Here is a 27881-nt window from a genome sequence, read left to right on the forward strand (position 1 = left end):
ATGAATAGAATGACCACCAACAAACTACAATGAGTCGTAAGTCAAACTGAGCCATTGCTGTCAAAGTTCATCAAGAAGGCAAAGGGAATGAGCTTCCCCAATGTCTGATAAGACATCACGTTTGTTAGGTCCTGTGGGAACACAAGCTTGCTATCATTTGTTTTCCACTTTCCCCATGAACTTCAGATTTAACAGTGTTCCCCGTAGCACTGTCCGTGGGTCTGCCAGTCACCAAGAAAAGAGAGATAATTAGAAATTTGAATGCCTGTCCATCCCTTTCAGATCTGCCAAATCAAAATCCATATTTTTACAAGTTCCCCAGGCGACCTGAAGGCACAAAACAACATTCAGTGAGAAACATTGGACTCTATAGTGCCTAGCAAAGAGTAAACAATATTCCTGCAAAGCAGTGATCAAGTGTTGGTTCCACATGCCAGAGATACTGTGGGGGCCACTGCTCTGTGGTGCAAGAACTTACTTCACCCACTGAGTACCATGCTTATCATTTTCAGTAATTACAGCCTCTAATATTGTCAGCCTCTTGCAGGAGATGGGAGGATCCACACCTCTATACAGCCAGCTTGGGAGTCAAAGTATCATTGCAGCATTTCACAGCTGTACTGCTATTCTATCAAACACTAAATATCTTTCCCCAATAGTTCTGTGGTTGCTCTGCAGTCACTCTAAGCTAGGTACAATTAAACACAATATTTACTTCCAAAGTGAGAACAAGTCTGTGTAGCCAGAAGTTTCTGCAGTCCTGCCCAGCCCTGTGGTCGGGATGAATCTTTCCCACCCACATCCTGTTGCTTGGTCCCAAGTAAACACACAGAGGCTTATATTACTTACAGACTGTATGGTCTATGGGTTTAGCTTCTTGCTAGCCTGATCTTTCATCTTAAATTAGCAAATTTCTATAAATCTATATGTTGCCACATGGCCATGGAGTTACCGGTTTGCTGGCATCTTGTTGCTACTTCAGGCAGTGGGCTGGCGTCTCTCCCACTCTTCTCTCTTCTCTCTATCTCTCTTGGATTTTCCCACCTGGATCCATCCTGCCCTGCCATAGGCCAATGCAGCTTTATTTATTAGTCAATGGGAGCAACACGTATTCACAGCAATGGAAAGATATCCCACAGCAAGTTTTATGTTCACCAACATGGTGTTACTGAGAAATGCTCTAGACATGAGAATCTATTCTATCTGTAGGCATGTCAAAAAATATGTAATAGCTTTTCATTCTAAATCTTTGTAAAGAATCTTCAAACGGCCCAATTTCTGATGCCCATTTTCAACTCATTTAGGGGACAAACACACTGTTACACACTAGCTACCAAAACAATCAGGTGAAACCCTTAATTTGTAAATGATGTAAATGATGCTGCAGCTTCTTAGTGTCTGTGTTTTTTGTTTGTTTGGCTGGTTAGTTTCTTTTGGGACTGGGTCTTTATGTAACCCTGGAGTCCTGGAACTCATTATGTAAATTAGCTTGTCCTTGAACTCACAGAGATCTACTTGCTTCTGCCTCCCAAGTTCTTGGATTAAAGGCGCGTGCCACCACTCCCAACGGTCTATGGCATTTAAAATTCTCCTCTCCCCTTATTCCTATAGCTCTTGTTTAAATCTGTTCCTTCATCTCATCAAACAAATCAACTCCACAATGTGTCAGTAATCTTCATTTGAAAGTGATAAGTACCATATATAATGACTAAAACCTCCAAATAATCCCAGGATTGTTCATGTGTAATTGTGAGAATTGTTAGGTGTAAGATACGATATGGGGCTCACTGTGTTTGGATATAGCTTCTTTTTCTTCTGAATCTTATGTAGTATATCAGGTCATTTAATTTGATGAGAGAGATTGATGAGCAGATCAAATAAAGAGACTCAGAGAATGAATTAAAATATAATTTAATTTCACAGCTAATCAATTCAACAGGAAAAAAATTTTATGCCTTACAAAAATCTCATCTTCTAGAAAGCCAAGGAATTTGACATTATTAATCCTTCAGGTTAGGAGGAGCTTGTGATCCTATGTCATTAGACACAGATAAGGACAGACAATGAACATTCCTGGATTTAGGAAACATTTGAGATAAAGATTAGAAGAAAGTATTGAAACTTGTGGTTCAAACATCACACCAACTGGGAATGAGTTTCTTTGCATAGTGCCCTGCTGAGAGCACCCTTTACCTCAGTGTTCCTCAGGCTATAGATCAGGGGGTTCAGCATGGGGTTGAAAAGACTGTAAAACAGGAAAAGGATTTTCTGCTGTTCCTCAGGGTGTTGGGACTCGGGGGCCATGAACAGGACAATGGTGCTGCCAAAGAAGAGCCCAAACACAGAGGTGGGAGGAGCAGGTAGAGGAGGCCTTTTTGCGGCCCTCCCCTGACTGGATCTGCAGGATGGCCACCAGGATGTGTGTGTAGGAGACCAGCACCAAGCATAAAGGTCCCACTAAGATGAACACAGACACTGCAAAAATGACAGTTTGGCTGGGCAGTGGTGGCACACACCTTTAATCCTAGCACTCGGGAGGCAGAGCCAGGCAGACCTCTGTCAGTTCGAGGCCAGCCTGGGCTACAGAATGGGATCCAGAACAGGCACCAAAACCACACAGAGAAACCCTGTCTTGAAAAAACCAAAAGAAAAAAAAAATGACAGTTTGGTTGAGTGTTGTGTCAGCACAGGCCAGCTTGAGGACAGACAGGATTTCACAGGAGAAGTGATTGATTTCATGAGGTCCATAGAAGGGCAGCCTCAGGATGAGGACTAAATGGACCAGAGCAAGGAGGAAGCTAAATATCCAGGAACTAACAGCCAGTATGCTACACACTCTCCAGTTCATGATGACAGTGTAGTGTAGGGGGTGGCAGATAGCTATATACCGGTCATAAGACATTACCACAAGGAGGAGACATTCTGCTTGTGCAAAAGCCAAGAAGAGAAAGGTCTGTGTCATGCATCCAGCAAAGGAGATGGGCTTCTTTTCATCCAAGAGGTTCACCAGTGTCTGTGGCACTGTGTTGCAGGCATAGGCCATATCAACAAGAGCCAGGTGGGAAAGGAAGAAGTACATGGGAGTGTGGAGTCTTGAGTCCAGGCAGATTATTCCAAGGATGGTCCCATTAGCCAACAGAGTGAATATATAGAAGAGAGAGAAAAGTAGAAAAAGAACTAGATGAATCCTTGGGCCAAGACAGAATCCCAGTAGGACGAACTCTGTGACCATTGTCTGATTTTCCTCCACTTCACTATGAAAGAGGATGCAGAAGCTGAGATTCAATTCTTTTAAAACATGTTTTATCAAAATTCTCTTAGATTTTAAACAAAATGGAGAAACTATCCATAAATACCAATAAGAATTTATTCAATTCATTAATAGATTAATGATGTATTTTTAAAAGTTGGACAACTTTTAGAAAAGAGACACATCGCCAGTGGTCATTTCTTTACAACCATTGGCACAGAAGCAATTAAGAACTAGAAAACCATACACACAAAATAATCACGAAACATGGTTTATCTTGTGTGTACAAGGTTATAAAGGAGTTACTGAGGTTTGTGATTGAAACATCACACCATGTTGGATGAATGCAAAATAAGTAGTGAAAAAGCTTTTAAAATGAGACTAATATCAGAAAAAATAATTTGATAGAAATTATATTGTTACTTTAAGTGTATAAATCATAGCTAAAATCTAGAGGGTGCTTACACTCAAAGAAAATCATAAAACAACATTTAAAAAAAATGATTGGACTGTATGTAAAGCAAGTGGACATTTGATGGGTAAGAAAACCCAGGGCCTTCCTCTGGATAGGTGGGACAGTTGTTTAGCTTGAACTATTTAGGGGGCCCCCAGGCAGTAGGAGCAGGATCCATCCCTGATGCATGAGCTGGCTTTTTGGAGCACAGTGCCTATGGTGGGACACCTTGTGCAGCCTTGGTGCAGGGAGTAGGGGCTGGGACCTGCCTCAACTGAATGTACCAGGCTCTGCTGACTCCCCATGGGAGACCTTCCCTTGGAGGAGGTAGGAATGGGGGGTGGATTGGGGGAAAGGTGGGGGGGGGCGGGAGGAGGGAGGAGAGGGGGGATAAAAATAGAATGAAAAAAGAAAAAAAGAAAACCCAAGGCCTTTTTTGAATACAAGGTGATGTTTAGATGCATGCATAGAATTTGGAATGTAGTTAGTCATGAGGAAGGAGGATGTGGAAATTATTCTAATGACAATGATATATGATGTTGTGTGCCTACACATTTGTTTGTGTGTATCCATCCCAAATTATTGCTTTGATAATTAGACAATAATGTTTCATAATTTTGTGCCTAGTCAAGTGGGGAAGTCACAGAATTATTAATACATTACAGAAAAATAGGGCAATTTTGTTTCACTAAATGTATTACTACCCAGACTCAGTGTGTGTGAGTTCCTACAAGCATTGAAGGATTTGGAAGGTGGCTTGTTAAGTACCTATATAAATACTCTTGCAGGCACATTTCCCATATACTATCTATTCAGACTTCTCTTTCTAGGTTTCTCTGAAGAAAATTAGTATAGAATAAAAATAAGGAAGAAGTAGGCTGGTTTTGTTGTTAATCTAATCTCTCATATTTGTAACACTTACTGTATGTGGAATCCAAAGCACAAGAATTTGCAATTTAAACTAGAAAAACTTTGGCTGATCTTCACATCAATAATTATACATGTTGCAACTTTTCCATAAATAGCAAGAGGAATGATTGTTTTGGGCCAATCTCTAGTTTAATTAACTTTAGTACCAAGAAAGAATGTTGAAGAGTGTTTCCCAAGGAAATTGGCATGACAGACAATCTTTTATTTTGAGAAAATCATTCATAAAATAGACATGGAACTGATGAGAATAAGGTGGAGGTGGAAATAAGACATTATCAGCAAAAACAGGACTGGAGAGTTTGGGAAGGGACCATCTGAAAGCCTGGTGTTTCATGTATTCTCCTGGAGGTGTGGAAGGTGGATTTAAACATCTCAAGAACTCATCATATGTGGTCAGTTTCATGAGATATTGTATGGAGACAGACTGTAGTGAAAGAAGGAAGGAAATGTGTTTGGAGTGCAGGATTTTAGCAAGAGAGGCAGTTTTTGGCAGTGCATAAGAAATGACTTCTGGGTAGGGGCAAGGGAACCAGTTGGAACAACCATTCTAGCCACCTGATGGATATCTGTAGTCCTCAAGGATGGGATTGAGTGACTGCTGATCAATAACTTGACTGAAGATTATCACTGATTATTTCTTCTTACTCTCATTTCATGTTCTTAATCAACTGTCAGTAACACCTCCTTTTCTAGAGCAGATATTTCTGTAAAGACAGAATATACAATTAGCAAAGTTCTTTGCAGACATTTCAAATTTCAAATAAATATAATTTCAACATGATGGCTTATGCCTTGTTCTGTCATAGCATGATGGTGTTCTTGATGGGAATTTCCTCAGTGGATCTAAAATGTGGGGATCAGACACTGGACCAGTGAAAACCCTTTAAGAAAGACCCTTGGAAAGACATGCTCTTGGGGATGGCAATAGATGACACATTTATTGTCTTATAAGCAAATGTCCAAATCATTTTGACAGAAAAACAATCAAAGTAATATATACTTAAAAGGGCATACAATGATTTAATGGTAGGATAATAATAAATTTGTGGTTGACAAACGATCTCAATTAAATACGTCAGGCATAGAAAAACACTAGGTTGTGATTTTTTTCATAGCAAAAGAAGAAATACAGATGATATGTTTGATACATTAGGACTCTTTTGTTACAGTAGCCTATCATTTATTACAAAGCTGGAGAGCAGGCTTTCTTGTTTTCTATATCTGGCGATATAGAAACAATATATATCAAAAAACTATGTTTTATATATATATATATAAATGACAATAAACGAATGAATACAAACAAGCCGGTAAACCACTTGCTGTTGCTGTGTTACGAGCTGGTTTCTTTTATAATAAAGTCTCCTCTAATTATTGCAAGTTCACTCCTTCTGCTACAGGAAATGACTCCTACAACCCAGAAAAAACGCATCGCTAGGGTCCATATTAAAGTAAGATCTTTAAAATGGGATAAGATCACTTGAGGGGTTCACAGCATGTTAAACACTTGAATTTAGTACATGCTAATCTTTATAATCTTTTCCATTTGCTAGCTAGGCAATGTATCTAATGTTAATTAAAACAATCAAGTAGAAACAAAGCATTAAATTTCCAGGGTCCACAAGGATTTCACATTGAAATATATTCCAGTTCCCAGTGTAAATTTAAAGAATTATTATGATGATATCCATTAATATTTGTATCTATGACTTCAGAAATTAAAAATTGTCAAACTACGATGGTTAATAAATGATCTGGTGCCAGGCAGTGGTGGCACATACCTTTAGTCCAGGCACTCAGGAGACAGAGGCAGGTGGATCTTTGTGAGCTCAAGGCCAGCCTGATCTACAGAGTGAGTTCAGAACAGGCTCCAAAGCTACACAGAGAAACCCTGTCTTGAAAAAACAAACAAACAACAAAATCTGATTGCTCTAAAGTGCTAAAGGCAATATCTCAGAAGGAAGGCATTTCTTTATACATAAATAAAGTATCAGAACTTGGTGTCTATCATATTTTAAGAAGTAAATCTTAAGTTTCATAAGCTATCTATTTCTTTTCTATAGTAGCAGGCATGGGTAAAGCAACAGTCATAAAACCATCTTGTTTTTACTCAGTTTCTTATCTCAAATGAAGGCTGCCTACTTGTAACTACTAAGGAAGAAGTAATTACTTTTCTCTCTTTGATGAGAGAGAGACTTTGCCAACTTATCTTATAGGGTGAGGATTGATGAGGCAAATGATTTTTCGAGGTACAGAGACTATAATGGGCCAGGAAGAACTGAAGGTCAGTCTTGTAGGATCATCTATTCACTAATCTTTGAATCCTAGTTCATCATCTGGGTCATACCTCATATGTACCCAGTACTGTAGGAATGCAAAGTGTGACAGACTGATGTTTCTAATGTTATAAAAATGTTGATGCTGAGTGTTGGTGGCACACACCTTTAATCCCAGCACTCGGGAGGCAGAGGCAGGAGGATCTCTGTGAGTTCGAGGCCAGCCTGGTCTACAAAGCTGAGTTCCAGGAAAGGCACAAAGTTGCACAGAGAAACCCTGTCTCGAAAAACCAAAAAAAAAAAAAAAAAAAAAAAAAACCAAAAAAACAAAACAAAACAAAAAATTGTAAAAATGTGCTACAGAGCCAAGTGAAGAGGTAAATAAAAATATAAATAGTAAATATAAAAATTTACTAAGCAGAAGACTTAGTTATTGGGCATATCATTCTTCTCCCACTTTGTCACTGACACCTTGGTCCCCTCCCATACTCTTCCTATTCAGACCTCAAAATTCATCTTCTCGGCTCCAGAAAATATGCCATACATGCTTACTTACTGATTACATTCTAGGTCTTTAAAGTTAAATGAGAGATACATATAAGACATAAGCTTACTGTGCATTTGGCTTTATAGTCCAATGCAAGAAAATCTTCATAATCTTAGCATGTATTTTGACAGCACTGAAAAGAATTAAATAGAACCTGTGGGAGGCCAGCTCCCACCTTTTACAGGGTTCCTATGAGGAGGAGAGAGGAATAAGAAATATTAGCTAGAATGACAGGTCTAGCCGAAGAGAGGAAAGACAGAAACACAGGATGGCTTCGGAAGGACCAGGGTCAATACCCAACGGCCCAGAACTTTATTCAAAAGGCTTTTTAATAACTGCCAAGGGGCAAGGCAAAAGACCTCCCCTGCTAGATACAGACAAGTGTAGACCCTTCCAAACACCTGGTATCTAGGCCTGTGGTCCAATCATCCTCTTATGCAGTCCTGCTGGTAAAGCAAGCTCAGTTATCACTAGGAAACCTCTGTGGGTTCCCATAGGAATCTTCATACTACAACCAGTGTGTATTAATTTCAATGAAATGGAACAGCACCCTGTAACATATTCTACTATAGTTTCTGTTAAGTAGGAAAATTATTCCACACATTTCATCTAAACCCATAATATGGAAATTACTATTTGCATAGAATGTGAATAAGCATGTGTATTTAGCATTCATAGAGATAATCTTTTAATTTCTCATCAAGATACAGCAATAAAGAATGGCAATAACAGGGAGAGCTAAGCAAAGACAGGATGCTCCAGGCTGTCTGGGAGGAATTTCTGGTGTACTAAATTTATATAACCTTACTGACTCACATATTAACACTTAAGGATATCAGAAGGGGAAACAGCTGGAGGCTGGCATGGCATCCTATTCCCACAAAATTTCTGGGGAACTGTAGAATACTCATGACTGAGGCTGCTTGAAATGCAGTGTAGTCCTTAGGAAAGAAGATTTTATTCTTTGAGCGTTTAGTCTAGTTGGCTGCTCTTTGAGTCTCCTAGAAAGAGCAGGGCCCTGAAACATTATGTATTCCTCTCTCTGAGTGAAACACAAAGAAATGATCTCTTTCTATTGTTCTCACCCTCAACAGGATATGCAATTAAGAATCACAGACAGTTAAAGAGTACATCTCTGAGACAACTACCCTCAGAGTCTCTGAATATTGGCATTGTTTTTATCTCATAATTCCCATTGCATTGTCTTCATCTCTAGATGGTTCTGATGAACTTGTCAAGAAGTAGAATGAGGGAATGAACTCCTGGAATCCACTCTGAAGCTCAGCCTCTCCTAGATAGAATCTGGATTCCCTTGTCTGTAGTAGAAGTGAGAAGTAAGGTCCCTGAAATCTCTTGTGGTTGAAAGTCACACTCCAAGTTGTAGACATACTTTGAGAACTGCATAGGAAGGCAGAGAGAGGACTGGGGAGTTCAGAGAAGCCAAGGAATCCCAGAATGGCCTTTGGGACTTGGCTTAAGGCAGTGCCTTCTAGAGTACAAACTATCCATGTAGGGAATCTATTAGAAGAACTCTCTAGGCTTCATCCTGTAAGATGAAGGTTTCTTGATTTAGAGACTGTGCCTTCCTAGGGAGACCAAAGTCTCTGCTTCACTTACTATGTTTTACTATCTATAACCATTCTCACTTTTATTTATATTTCTTTCTGGTATTAGGCATTGGAGAGAGATAATGATTCTATTTGAAGGTACTCCAAAAATTACAAATCAATGAATTTATTACATTTGTAACCATAGTTGTCTGGAGTTAGGGCATAAACTCAAGGGAGAATTTTTGTGTTTCCCACATTTGCAGGACATGTTCACATTTGCTATGAGAACGTATTAATGATGAAAATACCCCCCCCCCTTTTGTTTTTTTAAGGCAGGGTTTCTCTGTGCAGCCCTGGTTGTCCTGGAACTGACTCTGTAGACCAGGCTGGCCTTGAACTCAGAAATCTACCTACTCTGTTTCCTGAGTGCTGGGATTAAAGGTGTGCACCACCATCACCTAGCTGAAAATGAACACTTGAAAAATTTATTCATCATGTATACAGTGTTCTGCTTGCATGTATGTCTGCAGGCCAGAAGAAGGCACTAGATCTCTATAGATGTTTGTGAGCCACTATGTGGTTGCTGGGAATTGAACTCAGGACCTCTGGAAGAGCAGTCTTAACCTCTGAGCCATCTCTCCAGCCTCAAAAACATGTTTTTTTTTTTGTTTGTTTGTTAAAGGAAGCCCAAAGTATTGTTCCTTGTATGAAACATATAGTGTGTACATATAGTCTTTATAGTTTTCATCTCCTTTTGTGTCCATATGAACTATAACTAATGTAAGTATAATTTCTCTGAAAATTATAAATTTTAGGGCATTTATAAAATTGGAAATCAGTGTGGCAGTTCCTCAGGCAGCTGGGAATAGATCTACCTCAAGATTCAGCTTGGAGATACAACCAAAGGATGCTTCATCATACCACAGAGACACTTGCTCAACCATATTCATTGCTGCTTTATTCATAATAGCCAGGAATTGGAAACAACGTAGATGTCTCTCAACAGATGAATGGATAAAGAAAAGGTGATAAATTCACATAATGGAATATTACTCAGCTGTTTAAAAAAATGAAACCATGAAATTCACAGGTAAAATGATGGAACTAGAAAAAAAAAATCCTGAGTGAGGTAACCCAGACCCAGGAAGACAAATATTATCAGAATGTATTTTCTTATATGTGGAAATTAGCTGTTAAGTCAATAAGCATGGTACAATCTGTAGAACTACAGAGATTAACTATAGAGTAAAGGAGTGGGGAGGATGGATGGATCTCCCTAGGAAAGGGAACAGAATACATAATTACAGATGGACAAGGGAGAGGACTGGAATGGGAGGACCAATTAGGGAGAGGAGGGAACAGGAAATAAGGGGAGAGACAGCTACAATTAAGGATCATTTGAGGGGTAGAATGGAAACATAATATAGCAGAAGCTTTATATACATTATATATGAAGGTGATCTAAAAGAGCCCCAACTGGACATCTTTTGTCACCAAATGAAGTTTCCAGTGTGAGGAATGGGTTTCATCTAATTCAGTTTTTGGGCAAAGGAATCCCATGGAATCACCAAGCAACCCAGAGCGTTCCCATTATTATAGGATGCTTTCCCCAAAATTAAGGTAAGGATCCATTGCTGAAGATATAACCTACACACATCATTGAACATGGAGAAGGTGAGCTGTTGCCTAGTTGCTCTAGTGTCTTTGGTATAGGAAAGTATTCTGCATGCTACCAAAGAAGAAATGTAAACATGAAACCAGTTACCTTATCTCATAATATTATGTCAGGGACTTTGCTTTTTTATTTTTATTTTATTCTCTTTTTAGTTTCTCTCTCTCTCTCTCTCTCTCTCTCTCTCTCTCTCTCTCTTCCTCCCTCCCTCCCTCCCTCTCTCTCATTTTATCCTCCAGGTCCTTTGCATATATATTATGGCTTTCAGTTTTTTAGTTTAATGGGATTCCCTTGTGTGCAAATGATTGGTCCTTTGTGACTATATTTGTTTGGTATGCCTTTGGGGGGCTCTTTTCCTTCTGTTTGTTTGTTTTTTTCCTATTCTGACATGTTAGTTTTTGCTTTATCTTACTATATTATATTTTATTATTATCCCTTAGAAGCCTGTTTGTTTTCTAATGAAAGACAGAAAGAGGATGAATCTGGATGGGAGGGTAAGTGGAGCAGAACTGGGAGAAATAGAGAGAGAGGAAACTGTAATCAGAATATATTATATACATAAAAAAATCTATTTTCAGGCTGGAGAGATGGCACAGTGGTTACGAGCACCGGCTGCTATTCCAGAGGACCCAGGTTCAATTCCCAGTGCCCACATGGCAGCTCACAGCTGTCTCTAACTCCAGTTCCAGGATATCTGACACCCTCACACCAACACACATAAAATAATTAAATAAATTATTGTTAAAGATCTATTTTCAATAAAAGGAAAAAAATCTTACTATATATTTTAGCCAGAAAGACAAAATTTTAATGCAAAGCAAGACAAATTAAAGAGTTTATAATTCTAATCAGAGTTTCAGGAAACACACAACTTCAACTACTTGTTTTCCAGTATACAAGCAAATATTTACACATCTCACACTCACTGTAGAAATCATGCAACCCCTCTTGCCCAACTCTCTTTGAACTGTTGGCCCCAGTCAGATGCTATTGTACTGTATGACTTCTCTTGAGGAGACATGAGCAATGTAGCTTCACCCCAGATAGGGCACGGATGACAGACCAAATGATTGTATCTAAATCTATGTTAGAGAATCAATGTTACTAGGGTTGTTTACATGAATAAAGATAAGAGTTATTCACAGGTGCATGGATTATTCAAATGCAGCTGCATTCCAAAAGGCCCACTCAGCATGTGTGAAAACTCATGCTGCTTCTCTAAACTCTCTGGACAACTTACTGGTATCTTGGATCATTGGCGTGTATCCACAGCAATCATTACTACTTAGAAAACCATAGGAAAGGCCCTGTGAATCTCCTAAATGTCAGGAACTTCCTGAGTCTTGTGAGTTTTATGTATTTATTTCCTGAGTCTTTTCAGTCATTTACTTTATGGGCTTTCCTCTAGGAGGGAGCATTTCAACTCTGAGGAAAGTAGCTGCATGAATCTTGATAGTATTTACTGTTTGAAGAGCAAGAAGGTGGTACACAAACATTTGAATGTACAAAGCCAACTGCAGCCAGCATTAATTTAAGTAAAATATTTATATTATGTTTAACACTGATTATTTGCTTTCAATGAATATTTAAAACTTTTGTACATAAAGTACATGTAGAAATTAACCATAGTATTTAACTGAGAGTAACAATACACATTAAACCCATAATATATATCAATAACCTATAATAAAAAAGCATAAAATGGAAGGGTGTGACCACTGCTCAAAATAAATTATCACTGAAGAGATTTTTTTGAAATAGTTTTTGAGAATATCATGCACTAGATTTTGATAATATTCTTTATCTTCTCTTAACTCCTCTCAGGTCTTCCCTCACCTCTCTCTACCCAACTTCATCTTCTTTTTTTAACTTGGGAGATTTGTAAAGGAGCCTTTCCCCACTGTTGGAGAAGCACCTAAGATATTGTGGGTATATCTTCAGGATAGTATGAGAGAAGTATTCTGGGAAGAGAGTGGTGGTACAGTTCTGAGCTGTTTATGCTGAGTGATTTTGATTTCTAAAAGCAGGTGTTTATTTGAAATGATTGAATCAGAGAATAGAAGAGGCAGCATTTCTTATAGGCTTTGTCTCAGCTGTTACTGTTGCCTTCACTGAGGCATAGGGCAAAGATAGCATCTTCCATTAGTCCTGATTATGAACACAGTTGTCAATATGAGGTACCTAGCCTGGCATTCTTACTTTTATCAGAGGTCATGTACAAACAGAAGAAATATGGGTAAGATCTTAAGGCTGTGTGGATGTGAGATTAGAATCCTGAATTACAGTTAGTATGCACCATAGGTCTCACAACAGGGACTGAGGATTGTCCCATGAAGTGGAGATATCTTGTAGGACTGAGCATTTAACTCATGCAATCAGACACTCCCAGTAGATAGTGTAGGAAGTAAGTCAGACAATAGCCTTCTGGTGTTCACTGGAGAAAAGATTGCTTAATTTCTGGGGAACTACTCAACTCCCCATACATCAGTGTGAAATAACTGAACACATTAAGATAAAAAAATCATCTTGATTTTTTCCATAGTTCTATTAAGATAAAAAAAATTATCTTGATTTTTTTCCATTATTTGATAGGACCTCAGCATCTAGCTCTCAGACTGTTCTGTAAAGACCCAAAGTCAGCTGTGTTCTTCTGGTACAATGCCAATACAAGAGAGAACACACAAAACAAAACAACTCCCCCAGGAAAAAGAAACAGCCACACAAAACAAAAGGAAATCATAAATTAAACATGGCTGTTGCTATTAAAGCTCATTGAGAAGCAAGAAGTCAAGGCTTCCCTGTGGTCTGATGACACAGCACAGCTGTCAGGCCCTATGAGAATGCATGCTCACATTCTTCCTACTTTTTCTAAGAATAATAGCAAGTCAAGTATAAATAATGTATAGGATAAATAATCAAGGTGTGGTCTGTGGGCCAGGATATCAGCAGGACAGGAGAGATGGTTAAAAATTCAGGTATCTTCCCATCCTATTCAGACCTGCCAAATATGAATCTATATTTTTGTCATAGCTCCATATTATCTGAGGGAACAAAACATCATACAATAAAAAATATTGGATTATAGTCCCTAGCAAAAAAGAAGAAACAGTTTTACAGGTCAACAACAGAGTATCAAGTCCACATGTTAGAGACACCTTGGGAACCAGTGGAACATGGTTTATGAATTGACTTCATCTAGAGACCCTGTCTTAGTTAGGGTTTCTATAGCTGTGAAGAGACATTACAAACATGGCCACTTTTATTAAGGAAAACATTTCTCTGACGTGGCTTACAGTTTCAGAGGTTTAGTCCATTATCATTATGGAGGGACATGGCAGTATGCAGACAGACATGGTGCTGGAAAAAGGAGCTGAGAGTTCTACATTTTGATCTGCAGGCAACAGGAAGTGAGCTGTCTACCACACTGAGCATAGCTTGAGCAAAGGAGAACTCCAAGCCCACCCCAGAGTAACACTCTTTCTTCAACAAGACCACATCTACTCCAATAAAGCCACACCTCCTAATAGTGCCAATCCGTTGGGGGGGCATTTTCTTTCAAACCACCATAGACCCCATTCTATCATTTTGAGATATGAGAACTAATATCTCAACATTATTAACGGTATTTCATAGTACAGGGTCTTTGTAACTGGGGACATGCCATTTGAAAGACTCATAACTTCCACCTTTCACCTGACTAATAGTAACGCACATCATAATTTTAATAGCTTTAAAATAACTAACTTTTGCAATTCCTTTGCAACCACTCTGGGAAATGTGATTAATCAATAATATTCACTCCATAAGAATTTTTATTTTTATTTTTCAAGACAAGGTTTCTCTGCATAGCCTTGACTATTCTGGAACTCACCCTGTGGACCAGGCTGGCCTCATACTTGCAGAGATCACCTGCCTCTGCTTCCTGAGTCCTGGGATTAAAGGCATGTGCCACCACTGTGCAGCACATAAGAAACTTTATAAAGACTGAATACATCTAGAATAGGATGTGACTAATGAAGAGCAAGATGTCCAAGTACTGCCATGCTTAGGCTGGATAAAGGTCACCAGTCTTTCAGGTGGCATTTGCTCTGTAAAAACTACCTGTATGATTCTAATTTTTGAATGCAAAAATTAAGACTAAATTCCTTTGTCTTGATGAAAGGCTACTTTCAGAAATGGTCTAAGAAACATCTGTCTTGCTCCACCCACTTATGAGATATGGTAATAAATGACACCATCTCTTCTATCTTCCACTGTGTTCTGTGTCACTGTATAGCTCATTGCTACTGTCTTCTGTTAGTGCTTCCTTGATCTTAGAGTAGTTTTTTCTTATCATGTCTACTTCTTTTCACATTTCAGTGTAGAGTCAAAATGCTTTCATGAGCAAATTTATGTCAGAAAGAAAGAGGAGAGGGAGATGGAAGGAAGATGAGAAGTGGGAAGAGAAGGACAAGGAGGAGGAGAAGAAGGAGGAGGAGAGAATGAATCAGGATATCCTGGTTCCAGGTCCTAGTTGGCCTAAATCTCCATGCTCATTGAGAATCACCTATATTCTCAACTTCTTTGTGTTCTCTGTTTCTCTAAAAGTTTCATGATACTTTGACTACCAGTGTCATTATGCAGTACAGTCAACCCCTCATGCCTGACTCCTAGTCAATCAGACTTTAGAACTCAGGTAAGCTCACTATGAAAATTATTCAGTTGTGAAGAATCTGCCTTTACTCACAATATCCTATCTTTGGATATATATCCTTATATATTTGAGAGCACTGATACTGATAGGCATGCGTGATTAAGTAGAGAGGACCTGGAAGTCAGACTGGCTAAGGCAGAGTCCAACTCATGCTGTTATGTGGATTGTACCCATTCAAAAAACAAATGATGATGGAAACTTCTTCATGATTTCTCTCTCTCTCTCTCTCTTTTTTTGATACCCAAATGAAATGATCCATGTAAAGTTCTATAGTAGGACAGGCCCATAGGGCTGATGAAATTGGCTCAAACAAGTTACCAAGGCATGCCCATAATGTACTTCCTTATGAGCCAACCTGGAGTCTGTCTGAGGGCCTAGCAATAAGTGCTGTCAGAGTTCTTGATTGTGCCCAGCCAATGAGGGATGACCACACAAATGCCACCAGACTGGGACACAGCTTGGGTGCTAGGAGGAGGGTATAGAAAGCCTTCTTGTTATTGAATATATGAGTCTGCTATTTGCCTTCAACTGACTCCTGGTGTCTGTGCTATTAATGCTGCACCTTCTAACTCCCTCCCTCAAGGGAGCTGTTAGGATCCAGCAACATAGTTCTATCACTGTGTAGTATTTGCTGCTTCGTAAGTGACTAACTCTGTGTGTCTTCATTTATACACCTTTATTAAGAGTGGGTGAAATATTAACCATTGAACAAAGAGCACACAGTTTTTTGTTTTTTTTTTTTTTTTTTTTTTTTTTTTTTTTTTTTGTTTTTTTAAACACATCAGACAATTGCCTTCATGGTGACACAGAGAAAGACTCTGGACATGAAAGTCTATTCCATTTCAAGTCAGGAGAGAAATGAATTATAGCTAACTCCTTGAGAATACAATTGAAATTTCTGGGGACTGATCTCTAGTCTCCAGACATTGGTTAACTAGATCAAATCAGCAAAGCTCAACCTACTACCAGACTGCAGCGTCAGCTAGATACTAGCACCATCCTGTAAAGCTTACTGTCAGGGCTGAGAAATGCCCTAGGAGGGCAGTGACATGCATATGGACCATAGGGGAAATCACATACAGAGAGAGTCTATACACATGTATAAATCCTAGGTCATCATTCTACAGGATCCTTAAACCACCCAAATTGTTTAATCTGATTTTTACTTTCAGCTTATTCAAACAGACAATGCTCATGCTTATCCTTATTGATGAACCAGAATGTACCAAATCTATAAACAATGTTAAAGCTCTTTCAGTATCTGTGGGTTTTGAAGAAACTGCTGAGTAATATTTAGACGGGGCAAGGGTAACTGTAGGAGACTGGTAGAGTTCTACATGGGGGCTTTGGGCTCACTGCCTTTGAATGAATCTTGTTTTCTTCTTAATCTTATGACATATGTAATTTGTGAGGCTATGTATTTAGAACTTTGATAGAATTTATTCTATTTTGGGGACCCAGAAAATGAATATTATTTAATTTTTATAGCCAATAAATTCAACTAAAAATAAAAACAACTATGTCTGGTAAAACCTCATTTCATAGAAAGCCAATTGATGCACCACATGTAGTATTTTCCTTACAAATAAAGAGAAAGGGTGTGGTCATATGTTACTAGATACAGATATGAAGGCAATATAAACTTTTCTGGATTTAGGAAATAATTGGGGACCAAGATTAGAGGAAACTACTGAGGCTTTTGGTTCAAACATCACACCAACTGGGAATGAGTTTCTTTGCACAGTGCCCTCCTGAGAGCACCCTTGACTTCAGCATTCCTCAGGCTGTAGATCAGGGGGTTCAGCATGGGGTTGAAAAAACTGTAAAACAGGAAAAGGATTTTCTGCTGCTCCTCAGGGTGCTGGGACTTGGGGGCCATGTACATGACGATGGCACTTCCAAAGAAGAGCCCAACCACACAGAGGTGTGAAGAGCAAGTGGAGAAGGCCTTTCTGCGGCCATCCCTTGACTGGATCCTCAGAATGGCCATCAGGATGTGTGTATAGGAGACTAGTACAAAACACAGGGGCCCCACTAATATGAAAACACAGGCTGCAAAGATGACGACTTGATTGAGTGTTGTGTCAGCACAGGCCAGCTTGAGGACAGACAGGATTTCACAGAAGAAGTGATTGATTTCATGAGGTCCACAGAAGGGCAGTCTTAGAATGAGGACTAAATGGACCAGAGCCAGGAGAAAGCTAAATATCCAGGAACTAACAGCCAGTATGCTACACACTCTCCAGTTCATGATGACAGTGTAGTGTAGGGGGTGGCAGATAGCTATATACCGGTCATAAGACATCACCACAAGGAGGAGACATTCTGCTTGTGCAAAAGCCAAGAAGAGAAAGGTCTGTGTCATGCATCCAGCAAAGGAGATGGGCTTCTTTTCATCCAAGAGGTTCACCAGTGTCTGTGGCACTGTGTTGCAGGCATAGGCCATATCAACAAGAGCCAGGTGGGAAAGGAAGAAGTACATGGGAGTGTGGAGTCTTGAGTCCAGGCAGATTATTCCAAGGATGGTCCCATTAGCCAACAGAGTGAATATATAGAAGAGAGAGAAAAGTAGAAAAAGAACTAGATGAATCCTTGGGCCAAGACAGAATCCCAGTAGGATGAACTCTGTGACCATTGTCTGATTTTCTTCCATTTTTCTGTGAAGGAGAGATAGAGAGTTCTAGGAGACATAATCTTACTAAAACATCTGTTTTATTATTTTATTTCATGAGTATTTTTTATTTTTTATTCAAGTAAATTAATTAAAGTATTATGTATCAAGTAGTGAAATTGTCTGTCCATCTGCTCAAGTTTCAATGTTGGCATTCAATTTCAGAAGGGAAATATGTCAGCAATTACTGACCTAGAAGCATTGGCACCGATGTAATTCAGAACTACCAAACCTATGTGTACAAAAGTATCAGGAAATAGTGTTTCAGCGTTTCACATGTGCCACTCTGTTAGAGAGTCATTGGAGCAAGAACACTGGAGCTTCTAGAAGAAGAATGTCAGGAAAAACCAGACAATAATAGAGAATGGAGAATTCTTTGGTAGAAATCAGATTATTGTTACAAAAATTGTAAATACCTATTTACAAATATTTAAATTGTAACTGGAGTATAGAGGCTGTTTTTGATGGGCAATACTAACTGGGTGCCGTATGGAGTAGAAGGTGAAGTTTAGCACATGCACTCACTTGCAATGTTAGTGGGGAGAAAGTTGGTAGTAGAAATAGTATCTAATTATAGTTCTATATGGAGTTATATATCTCTATATTTTATTTGTCAAAAACATTCTCTCTCTCTCTCTATATATATATATATATATATATACATATATATATATGCATTGTTTTGATAAATGAACACAAATCAATGTTTGATAATTTGGTAACTAGGTCACTAAAAGGATTATTAATTCACTATACCTACTTTTCTACACATAGAAAGTAGGTCAGTTTTTTTTTTTTCAGTTGCATGATGTTACAATACTGGACACTGAACTAGTCTGGATTTGTGTTCCTGTGAACTCTCAGGGATTTGGAGGGTGGCCCTGATTTGGGATTTTCCAAATGTGTTGTCTGTTTTGACTTCCCTTTCTCGGTTTTATCAGAGTAAGAATAGTCTGCAATGAAAATAAGGAAGAAGGATACTCACTATTTTTAAAACTTACAAAATGGTTACATTTTACTAATTTATTCTTATCATGTCTGTAAGCCACGAGCCATGTGGCAAAGTTTAGATTAATTCTTGCTTGATAATTGTTTTGTTATATGTAATTTTACTATGTGAAAGTTAAAACCTTCCCTTTTTTTAAAAAAAAGAAAAGAAAAGGGGAAGTGCTGTGGATATCGCTCTGTATAAATAAAATACTGATTGGCTAGTAGCCAGGCAGGAAGTATAGGTGGGACAAGTAGAGAATTCTGGGAAGTAGAAGGCAGAGGCAGAGAGACATTGCGAGTGGCCGCCAGGACAAGGAAGATGTGAGGTACCTGTGAGCCACGTGGCAAAGTATAGATTATTAGAAATGGGCTGAATATAAGAGTAAGAACTAGACAATGGTAGGCCTGAGCTAATGGCCAAGCAGTTTAAATAATATAAACATCTGTGTGTTTATTTTACAAGTGGGCTGTTGGACTGACAAGGCTTGGCAGGGGCTGGAGAGAAGGTCTCCAGCTACAGTGTGCAGAGGTCAAGACAATTTCCACAAGCCAATTCTTTCCTTTCACCAGGGTCCCAGGGAGATGCACTTGGGTTGATAGGCTTGGCAGCAAGCTCCTTCACCTGCCCAGTCATCCTGCCTGTCCTACTCTTTTTATTTTAACTCAATCCTTTTTATTGATAATGAACAACACATATGAAACCCAAAATTAAATTATTTGCTATTTAAATGAACAGCAGAATAGAACAAGATCAGCATCAAGGATTATCATATTATCTGTAAGTAGGCAATTCCAAAAGTATTGACAAATTGACACTTCAGCTGGTCACTTAACAGAAATCTGAATGGACTAATTAGGGATACAATAGTCGACAAAACTGGCTTTTTGCTTTTGCTTTTGGACCATGATTTCTTCACTAAGCCCTGTTGAAATACAATGTGGTTTCTGGTGAGAACTTTGCCAGATGGTGAGAATTTATCTGGGCAACACAATGTGAAGCTTGGCTACTTTCCCAATAATCAGTGTTAGGAATGACACAGAGATTGGCTAGTCCCCAGTTTATCTGTCATCTGTAGCAATGGATATGCGAATAAGCATTTCTTGAAGAATTGGCATAGGAGACAGAATAGAGTTCTTAAAGAAACAATTGTAAAATTCACTATTGAGAATAATGACCACCTATAAGTGGAACGGCCACTACAGTTGTTGGATGTAATCTTCCAGAGGTGGGGCTGGAGGATCTGACCAACCAGTGAGCTCAAATGTAGGTACTTTCATGAAATACCTGTCTGGAAAATGGGTAAAAAGAAGGGAGGATATGGATACGGAGTGTAGTCACCATGTCTATAAGGCAGCATTTGGAAGTTCATGCAAAATGACCTTTAGGAGAAGGGGACAAGGGAACCAGGAAGAGCAAAGATACAGGATGTCTGCATTCCACATGGATGGGTTGGTGACTGATCGCCTATCACCTTACCTGGGATGATTTCTGAATAGCTCTTCTAGCTGTCATTTCATGTTATTTACAGTCTTGGGTAATGATCCCTTTTCTTGAACAGGTGACCATACAAAGAAGGAATGAATATGTGATTAACAAAATTTTCTGCTTGTATTGCACTTACATCTTGAATTTTAAATAAAGAATATTTAGATTTTATGGTTTATGCTTTGTGCATTTGTGCTTTGATGGAGCATGGAAAAAATTTCCTGAAGAAAATTTCCAAAGCTAGATCTAGAAAGCAGGGACCACACTCTAGACCAACATAACCCCTTTAATACTATACCTTGCAAAAAAAGAGTTCCCTTACTAATGACAACAGATGCTGTGCCTACCTTAATAGAAGCATTATTGATACATGGCCAACTTACATTGAAAATAATTAAATAATATGTACATATTTTAAAGTTCCAAGCATGACAAGCTGATTTAACATAAGGTTAGTATTAAAATTTTTAGAGTGAAAGACTGTCTAAATTTAATTATTAAATACATAAGGCATAGAAAAATATTGAACTATAGTTTTTTATTATAGCCCCAGACACAGGAAGATGGAAAGGTCAGATGTATTAGCATCCTGCTAGCACTGTTGTTTCAGTCTTGATTTACTCTACAGCATTGGAGCATATTTGCCTATTTTGTATCCCAGACATTTGTTAAATGACAAATACATAAAAAGGAACAAACAACTAACTTTGGTTTTCTTATTAGATCTAGCTTCTTTAACAATATGGTCTCTAACAATTAGGTTAAATCAGCTCCTTCTTCCTGTAGAAAACAAGCCCTACAACCTAGCAATACTTCTTTCTTGAGTCCTGTGTTAAAGTAAGATCTTTAACATTTGATAAGACCAACTAAAGGTTTTGCAATGTGTTAAACACTTAAATTTAATATTTATTTCTCTCATATTTTTATTTGGTAGCTATTTGATATGCCTAATATTAATAAAAGCAGTCAATGGAAGCTAATTATCAAATGTCTGCAAGGACTTCCCCCTGATACGTATTTCAGGTGCATATGTGAATTTCAGATATATATTGTGATGTATATTAATCTACAAATGTGTGATTTCAAAAGTTAGAAGCTGCCAACCATTTATCCAGTTAAAAAGCCATCCAATGTCTTTAACATTCTAGAGTAAATATCTAAGTCAGAAAGACGAATTTGTTTTCTGTATCAACAAAGCTTTGACATTTAACCACTCCATATTTAGAAAAGCAAATCTCAAAGTTTGATAGACTTCTGTCTCTTCACTGTAGGGGCAGACATGGGCCAGACAGAACTCGTAATATGATTCTCTGTTGTTTACCAATTATGCAGCTCAGATAGAAGCCTGGTTACTTGTAGGTGATGAGAAAGAACTAAAACTAATTGGTTTTCTTGCTCATACTTTCATAGAGACTTTGCCAGATCATCTTATTTTGAGTCTATTGACTGGTATCTTATGCACGAAATACTACAGGAATACAAAGTAGGGCAGGTTGATGGAACCAGTATTTTGGACACTTCATTGCAAAGAGATTTATATAAAGGTAAACTTTAAACACCAAAACTTTTTAAACATTTCTTCCATCTCTCACTTTGCAATGGTCGAGACACCTATGTTTCTTCCCATAACCACTGAAGAAACACATCTTCCAGGCTACAGAAATTCTAACATGTATGTCTTTGTTCAGTGCATTCTAGATGTCTGAGTACATCCTTAAAACTAAGTACAAAGAAAAGTGTGTGTAAGACATAGACTTGGCATTCATTTGGCCTCATATTCCATTGGAATAAAAACATTTTCATAGGCTTAGCATGTATTTTGGCAGGGTTGACAGGAATTAAATGCAACCAGTATGAAATATCCTGCATATATTAATTTTCCTGAAATGGAGTATCATTCTGTAACTTATTCTATTCTTCTATTATAATTTTTGTTAAGTAGGAAAATCATGTCATATCCAAACTTACCATGCACAAACTACTCACATACAGAATGCGAATAAAGAGCATGTAAATTCAGCATCCATAGAGACAATTTATTTCTCTTCCTGATTAAAAAAGAGTGGTAATAACAAAGGGAGAGCAAACCAAAGCCTAGAATCTTTAGCCAGCCAGGGAAGATTAAGGTAGCAAAGTCAGGCAACTCTCTTATCTGAACATTAAACCCAAGCATTTCAAGGGGAAGCAGCTGGAGGAGAGCACAGCTCCTGTCTCCTCAGATCTTCCATGGAGCTGCAGAAATCCCCCTGACTAAATGCAGCCACATCCTCAGGAAAGGATATTGTATTCTCTCAGGGCCCAGCCTAGTTGACAGCCCTTGAGGAGTCACAGGAAGGGTTATGCCATGGAATATCCTGCACGTCTACCTCTGCTAGAATCAGCAACAAAGCAATCGTGTTTTTCTGTTTCTGTTCTTATCCCCAGCACACAATTAGGAAACATAGCCACCAAGCATACCTCTGAGACTACAGCTCTCATTAGCACCCCTAAATACTTCTCACTGTTTGATCTTATAATTTCTGGAGTAGCATTGTCTCCAGTCTCCACAGGATTCTGGTAAGCCTGCCAAGAAGCAGGACCCCTGGAGGATCTGCTGGCATCCAGTCTTCAAGTCAACCTGCTTGGATGGAGTTCGGGTGCCCCGGGCTGAAGCACACATGGAGAAAAAAAAGTCTCTAAAACTCATCTGATTGCAAGCTGCACTCCAAGAGGGGGAGGTGCTATGGAAGCTGCTTAGAGAGTCATAAGAAAGACTGGGGAGTCCAAGGAGCGGGTAAAGTATTCTAGAGAGGCTTTGGGGGACCTGCTTTAAGGCAGAACCTTCTAAGGCAGGAACCACAAATGAAGGTCATTGCTTGGAAGTTCTCATTCATTTCCTTCTGAGACTGTCCCATCCTGAGAAGACTGTAGCCTCCACAAGGTGGCTTCCCATATGAGTTACTGTCTCTCCCTGAAAGATGGAAGATGATGCTAGAAGCATTTTCATTTTTATTTATTGCTATTGATATTGGATATTGGAGAAATAATAATGTAGCCATACTGAACTTCATAAACTAGTGAGTTTATTACATTGTGATCCTGATGTGCTGTGGTTAAAGCAAAAATCCAAGGGAGATGCTTACATCTTTCCCATCATTGCCGGTAATGGTCACCTCTATCATGAGTATGTATCCATGAGGAGAAAAAAACACCCCTGCTTTTAGGGAAGCCAAGCGATCATTTCTTGTATGAAAAGCCTCTATGCCTGGAGGACACTCTGAGAGGACAGGGGAGCCAGATCAGGTCCATGACAGGCTCCTAGAAGCCCTGCCAGAGACCAGGCCTCAGTTTTGGTTTACTGGAGCTGGCTGGAGCTGAACAAGCAGTTGGGAAAACTACAACTCAGGGACAACCAATTGACAGCCACCCCACAGCCTTCTGGTAGCTAAAGATAGCTTTCTCTACCCTGCTGTTGGAAAGTCCCTGACCACTGGAGCCACTCACCAATCCTATAAACTTTCTGTTTAAATGCACCAATTAGCCCCAATACTAATCTCTCCTTCCTGGAATTCCCCTAACCCTGCTTAAAAGGAGGCTGTGAACTTCTCCCGGGGTCACATTTGCCACTTGGTCAGATGGTTAGACCCCAACATGCTGGATATTTTTTAATAAATGCTCTTGCTGATTACATACATGACTAGTGGTCTTTTATGAGAATTCTCTTGGACCCTAACCCACTCCATAAACATTTTATCTTCTTTTTGCATCCAGGAGATCTGCAACTAATGTAAATAAAACTCCCAGGATAATTGTAGACAAATTGCTAAATGTACTTATTAAATAAAAACCCGGAGCCAGATATTGGGGTGGAAACCTGAGAGATCAGAGGAATGGGAAAAGCTACAACTTAACTTCACCTCACTGACTCTGCAGCTTCCAAAGAGACCTACTTTCTGTATACCCACATCTATATGTCTTTCTGTTCTGCTATCTCATTTGCTCTCTGTCCAGCTACATCACTTCCTCTTCCTGCTCAGCTCTGTCGCTTCCTGCCTGTCTGTACAGACCTAACAACCTCTGTGGTTAGTGCTGGGATTAAAGGTGTGTGTCACCATACTTGGCTCTGTTCCCAGTGTGGCCTTGCACTCACAGAGATCCGAATGGATCTCTGCCTTCCGAATGATAGGATTAAAAGTATGTGCTACCATTGCCTGACTTCTGTGTCTAGTATAGTGTATAGTGGCTGGCTTTTTCCTCTGATTCTCAGATAAATTATACTGGGGGACACAGTATTTTGGGGGACACAATACATCACCACAGATAACTATGAGAATCACCATATAAACAACCAGTCATAAAGAGTCGTTCTAGAGCCAGGCATTGGTGGCGCACACTTTTAATCCCAGTACTTGGGAAGCAGAGGCAGGCAGATTTCAATGAGTTCTAGGCCAGCCTGGTCTATAGAGTGAGCTCCAGGGCAGCCAAGGCTACAGAGAAACCCTGTCCTAAAAAAACAAAGACTCACCTGGGGATTCAGCTCAACCTGGTAGATTCAGTCCAGGTAGGTCCAGTCCCCTCCTCCCAGGCTGAGCAAAGTGTCCCTGTGTAAGCCCCAGGTTCCAAACAGACAGCTCATGCAATAAGGACAGGTCTGGGTCCCACTGCCTGGGTGCCTCCCAAACAGTTCAAGCTATTCAGTTGTCTCACTTATCCAGAGGGCCTGATCCAGTTGGGGGCTCCACAGCTCCTGGAGGAGATGGGAATGGGGGGTGTGCTGGGGGGAAGGCAGGGGTGGGGGCAGGAGGGGGGAGGACAGGGGAACCAATGGCTGATATGTAAAATTAAATTAAATTATAAAAAAAAACTTGCCAAAAAACCCCAAACCAGAAATAAACAAATAAAAGTCATTCTAGTGAAAGAGACTGAATATTTGAGTTGGGTAAAGGTAAACACACAATTTCATAATGGCAAACAAACAAAAATTTGGAAACACACCATCCAAATGACACCTTTTTCAGTGTCTAACAAGATAGGAAAGTCTTGGCTTCCACAAGCTGTCACTGTGAAACACAAACACATGGCAAACATAAACACATGGAAATTAGAACAACACAGGAAACAAAGGTTAATTGAAACAAATATGTTTATTAATGTTTATATTATTTTTAACCACATAGAAATCAGAAAATTGCCTTTATGGAGAAGTAGCCTGAAAAATCTGTGTAAGAGAGTCTTTTCTTTTATTGTTTTTTAAAAAATTTATTATATTTGTGTTTTAATTTTACATATCAGCCATGGGTTCCCCTGTCTTCCCCCTTCCCGCCCCCACCCCACCTTCCTCCCAGGCCCTCCCCTCCATTCCCCTCCAGGGCCAAGACTCCCTTGAGGATTCAATTCAACCTGGTGGATTCAGTACAGGCAGGTCTAGTACCCTCCTTCCAGGCTGAGCAAACTGTCCCTGTGTAAGCCCAAGGTTCCAAACAGCCAGCTCATGCACTAAGGACAGGTCCAGGTCTCACTGCCTGGGGGCCTCCAAACAGTTCAAGTTATTCAATTGTCTCACTTATCCAGAGGGCCTGATCCAGTTGGGGGCTCCACAGCTTTTGATTCATAGTTCATGTGTTTCCATTAGTTTGGCTATTTGATCCTGTGTCCAATCTTGGTCTCAACATTTCACACCCTTACAGTCCCTCCTCTTTCTCGACAATTGGACTCCTGGAGCTCCACCTGGGGCCTGGCCGAGGATCTCTGCATCCACTTCCATCAGTTATTGGATGAGAGTTCCAGCACGACTGTTAGGGTGTTTGGCCATCTGATCACCAGACTAGGTCAGATCAGACCATTGCCAGTAGTCTACAGTGGATGTATCATTGTGGATTTCTGGGGACCTCTCTAGCACTTTGCTTCTTCCTGTTCTCATGTGGTCTTCATTTATCATGGTCTGTTATTCTGTGTCCTCCCTTTCTGTTCTTGATCCAGCTGGGATCTCCTGCTCCCTAAGCTCTCTTTCCCTCGAACCTTCCCCTTCATTACTCCCACTGTCATCCACATTGTTCATGTAGATCTCATCCATTTCTCTGTCATTGGGCTATCCTTGTGTCTTTCCTAGGGTCCCGTTTTCTAGGTAGCCTCCCTGGAGTTGTGTAGCAGTCTAGTCGTCTTTGTTTTACATCTAGTATCCTACTATGAGTGAGTACATACCATGTTTGCCCTTCTGAATCTGTGTTACCTCACTCAGGATGATTTTTTTCTAGATCCATCCATTTGCCTGCAACCCTCATGATGTCATTGTTTTTCTCTGCTGAGTAGTACTCCATTGTGTATATGTACCATATTTTCTTTATCCATTCTTCAGTTGAAGGGCATCTAGATTGTTTCCAGCTTCTGGCTATTACAAACAATGCTGATATGAACATAGCTGAGCAAATGCCCTTGTGGTATGATTGAGCATTCCTTGGGTATATGCCCAAGAGTGCTATAGCTGGGCCTTGGGGGAGATGGATTCCCAATTTTCTAAGGAAGTGCCATATTGATTTCCAAAGTGGCTGTAGAAGCTTGCATTCCCACCAGCAGTGGAGGAGAGTTCCCCTTGCTCCACATCCTCTCCAGCATATGCTGTCTTCTGTGTTTTTGATCTTAGCTATTCTGACAGGTGTAAGGTGGTATCTCAGAGTCATTTTGATTTGCATTTCCTGGATAATTAGAGATGTTGAGCAATTCCTTAAATGTCTTTCAGCCATTTGAGCTTCCTCTGTTGAAAATTCTCTGTTAAGTTCTATAGCCCATTTCTTAATTGGACTGTTGGGAATTTTGATGTCTAACTTCTTGAGTTCTTTATATATTCTGGATATCAGCCCTCTGTCAGATGTGGGGTTGGTGAAGACCTTTTCCCATTCTGTAGGCTGTTGCTTTGTCTTGTTGACCATGTCCTTTGCTCTACAAAAGCTTCTCAGTTTCAACAGGTCCCATTGATTAATTATTTCTCTCAGTGTCTGTGCTACTGGTGTTATATTTAGAAAGTGATCTCTGGTGCCCATGCATTCAAATACTACTTCATACTTTCTCTTCTATCAGTTTCAGAGTAATTGGATTTATGTTGAGGTCTTTGATCCATTTGGACTTAAGTTTTGTGCATGGTGACAGATATGCATCTATTTGTAGCCTTCTACACATTGACATCCAGTTATGCCAGCACCAATTGTTGAAGATGCTTTCTTTTTTCCATTGTACATTTTTGGCTTTTTTGTCAAAAATTATATGTTCATAGGTGTGCGGATTAATGTCAGGGTCTTCAATTCGATTCCATTGGTCCACATGTTGGTTTTTATGCCAGTACCAAGCTGTTTTTATTACTGTAGCTCTATAGTAGAGCTTGAGGTTGGG

At 39.5% G+C, this 27881-nt stretch overlaps 2 protein-coding genes across 2 annotated transcripts; both read right to left on the reverse strand.

The window, feature by feature from the left end:
- Positions 1–2136: 2136 nt before the first annotated feature.
- On the reverse strand, positions 2137–3232 carry LOC118579989 (olfactory receptor 2A1/2A42-like). Its single transcript, XM_036181831.1, is given in 3 exon segments — positions 2137–2338; positions 2340–2498; positions 2673–3232. Coding segments are annotated over 3 exon segments (921 nt in total).
- A 13851-nt stretch (positions 3233–17083) lies between these two features.
- LOC118580589 (olfactory receptor 2A1/2A42-like) lies at positions 17084–18025 on the reverse strand. Its single transcript, XM_036182409.1, has one exon. The coding sequence runs from the start codon at positions 18023–18025 to the stop codon at positions 17084–17086; it is 942 nt and encodes a 313-aa protein (XP_036038302.1).
- Positions 18026–27881: the final 9856 nt, after the last annotated feature.

This window comes from Onychomys torridus, chromosome 3, assembly GCF_903995425.1.
Source record: "Onychomys torridus chromosome 3, mOncTor1.1, whole genome shotgun sequence".
NCBI lineage: Eukaryota > Metazoa > Chordata > Mammalia > Rodentia > Cricetidae > Onychomys > Onychomys torridus.

Bases quoted from the DNA above. Each gene is read 5' to 3' on its own strand.
- LOC118580589 (XM_036182409.1), bottom strand. From the start codon at position 18,025: ATGGAAGAAAATCAGACAATGGTCACAGAGTTCATCCTACTGGGATTC.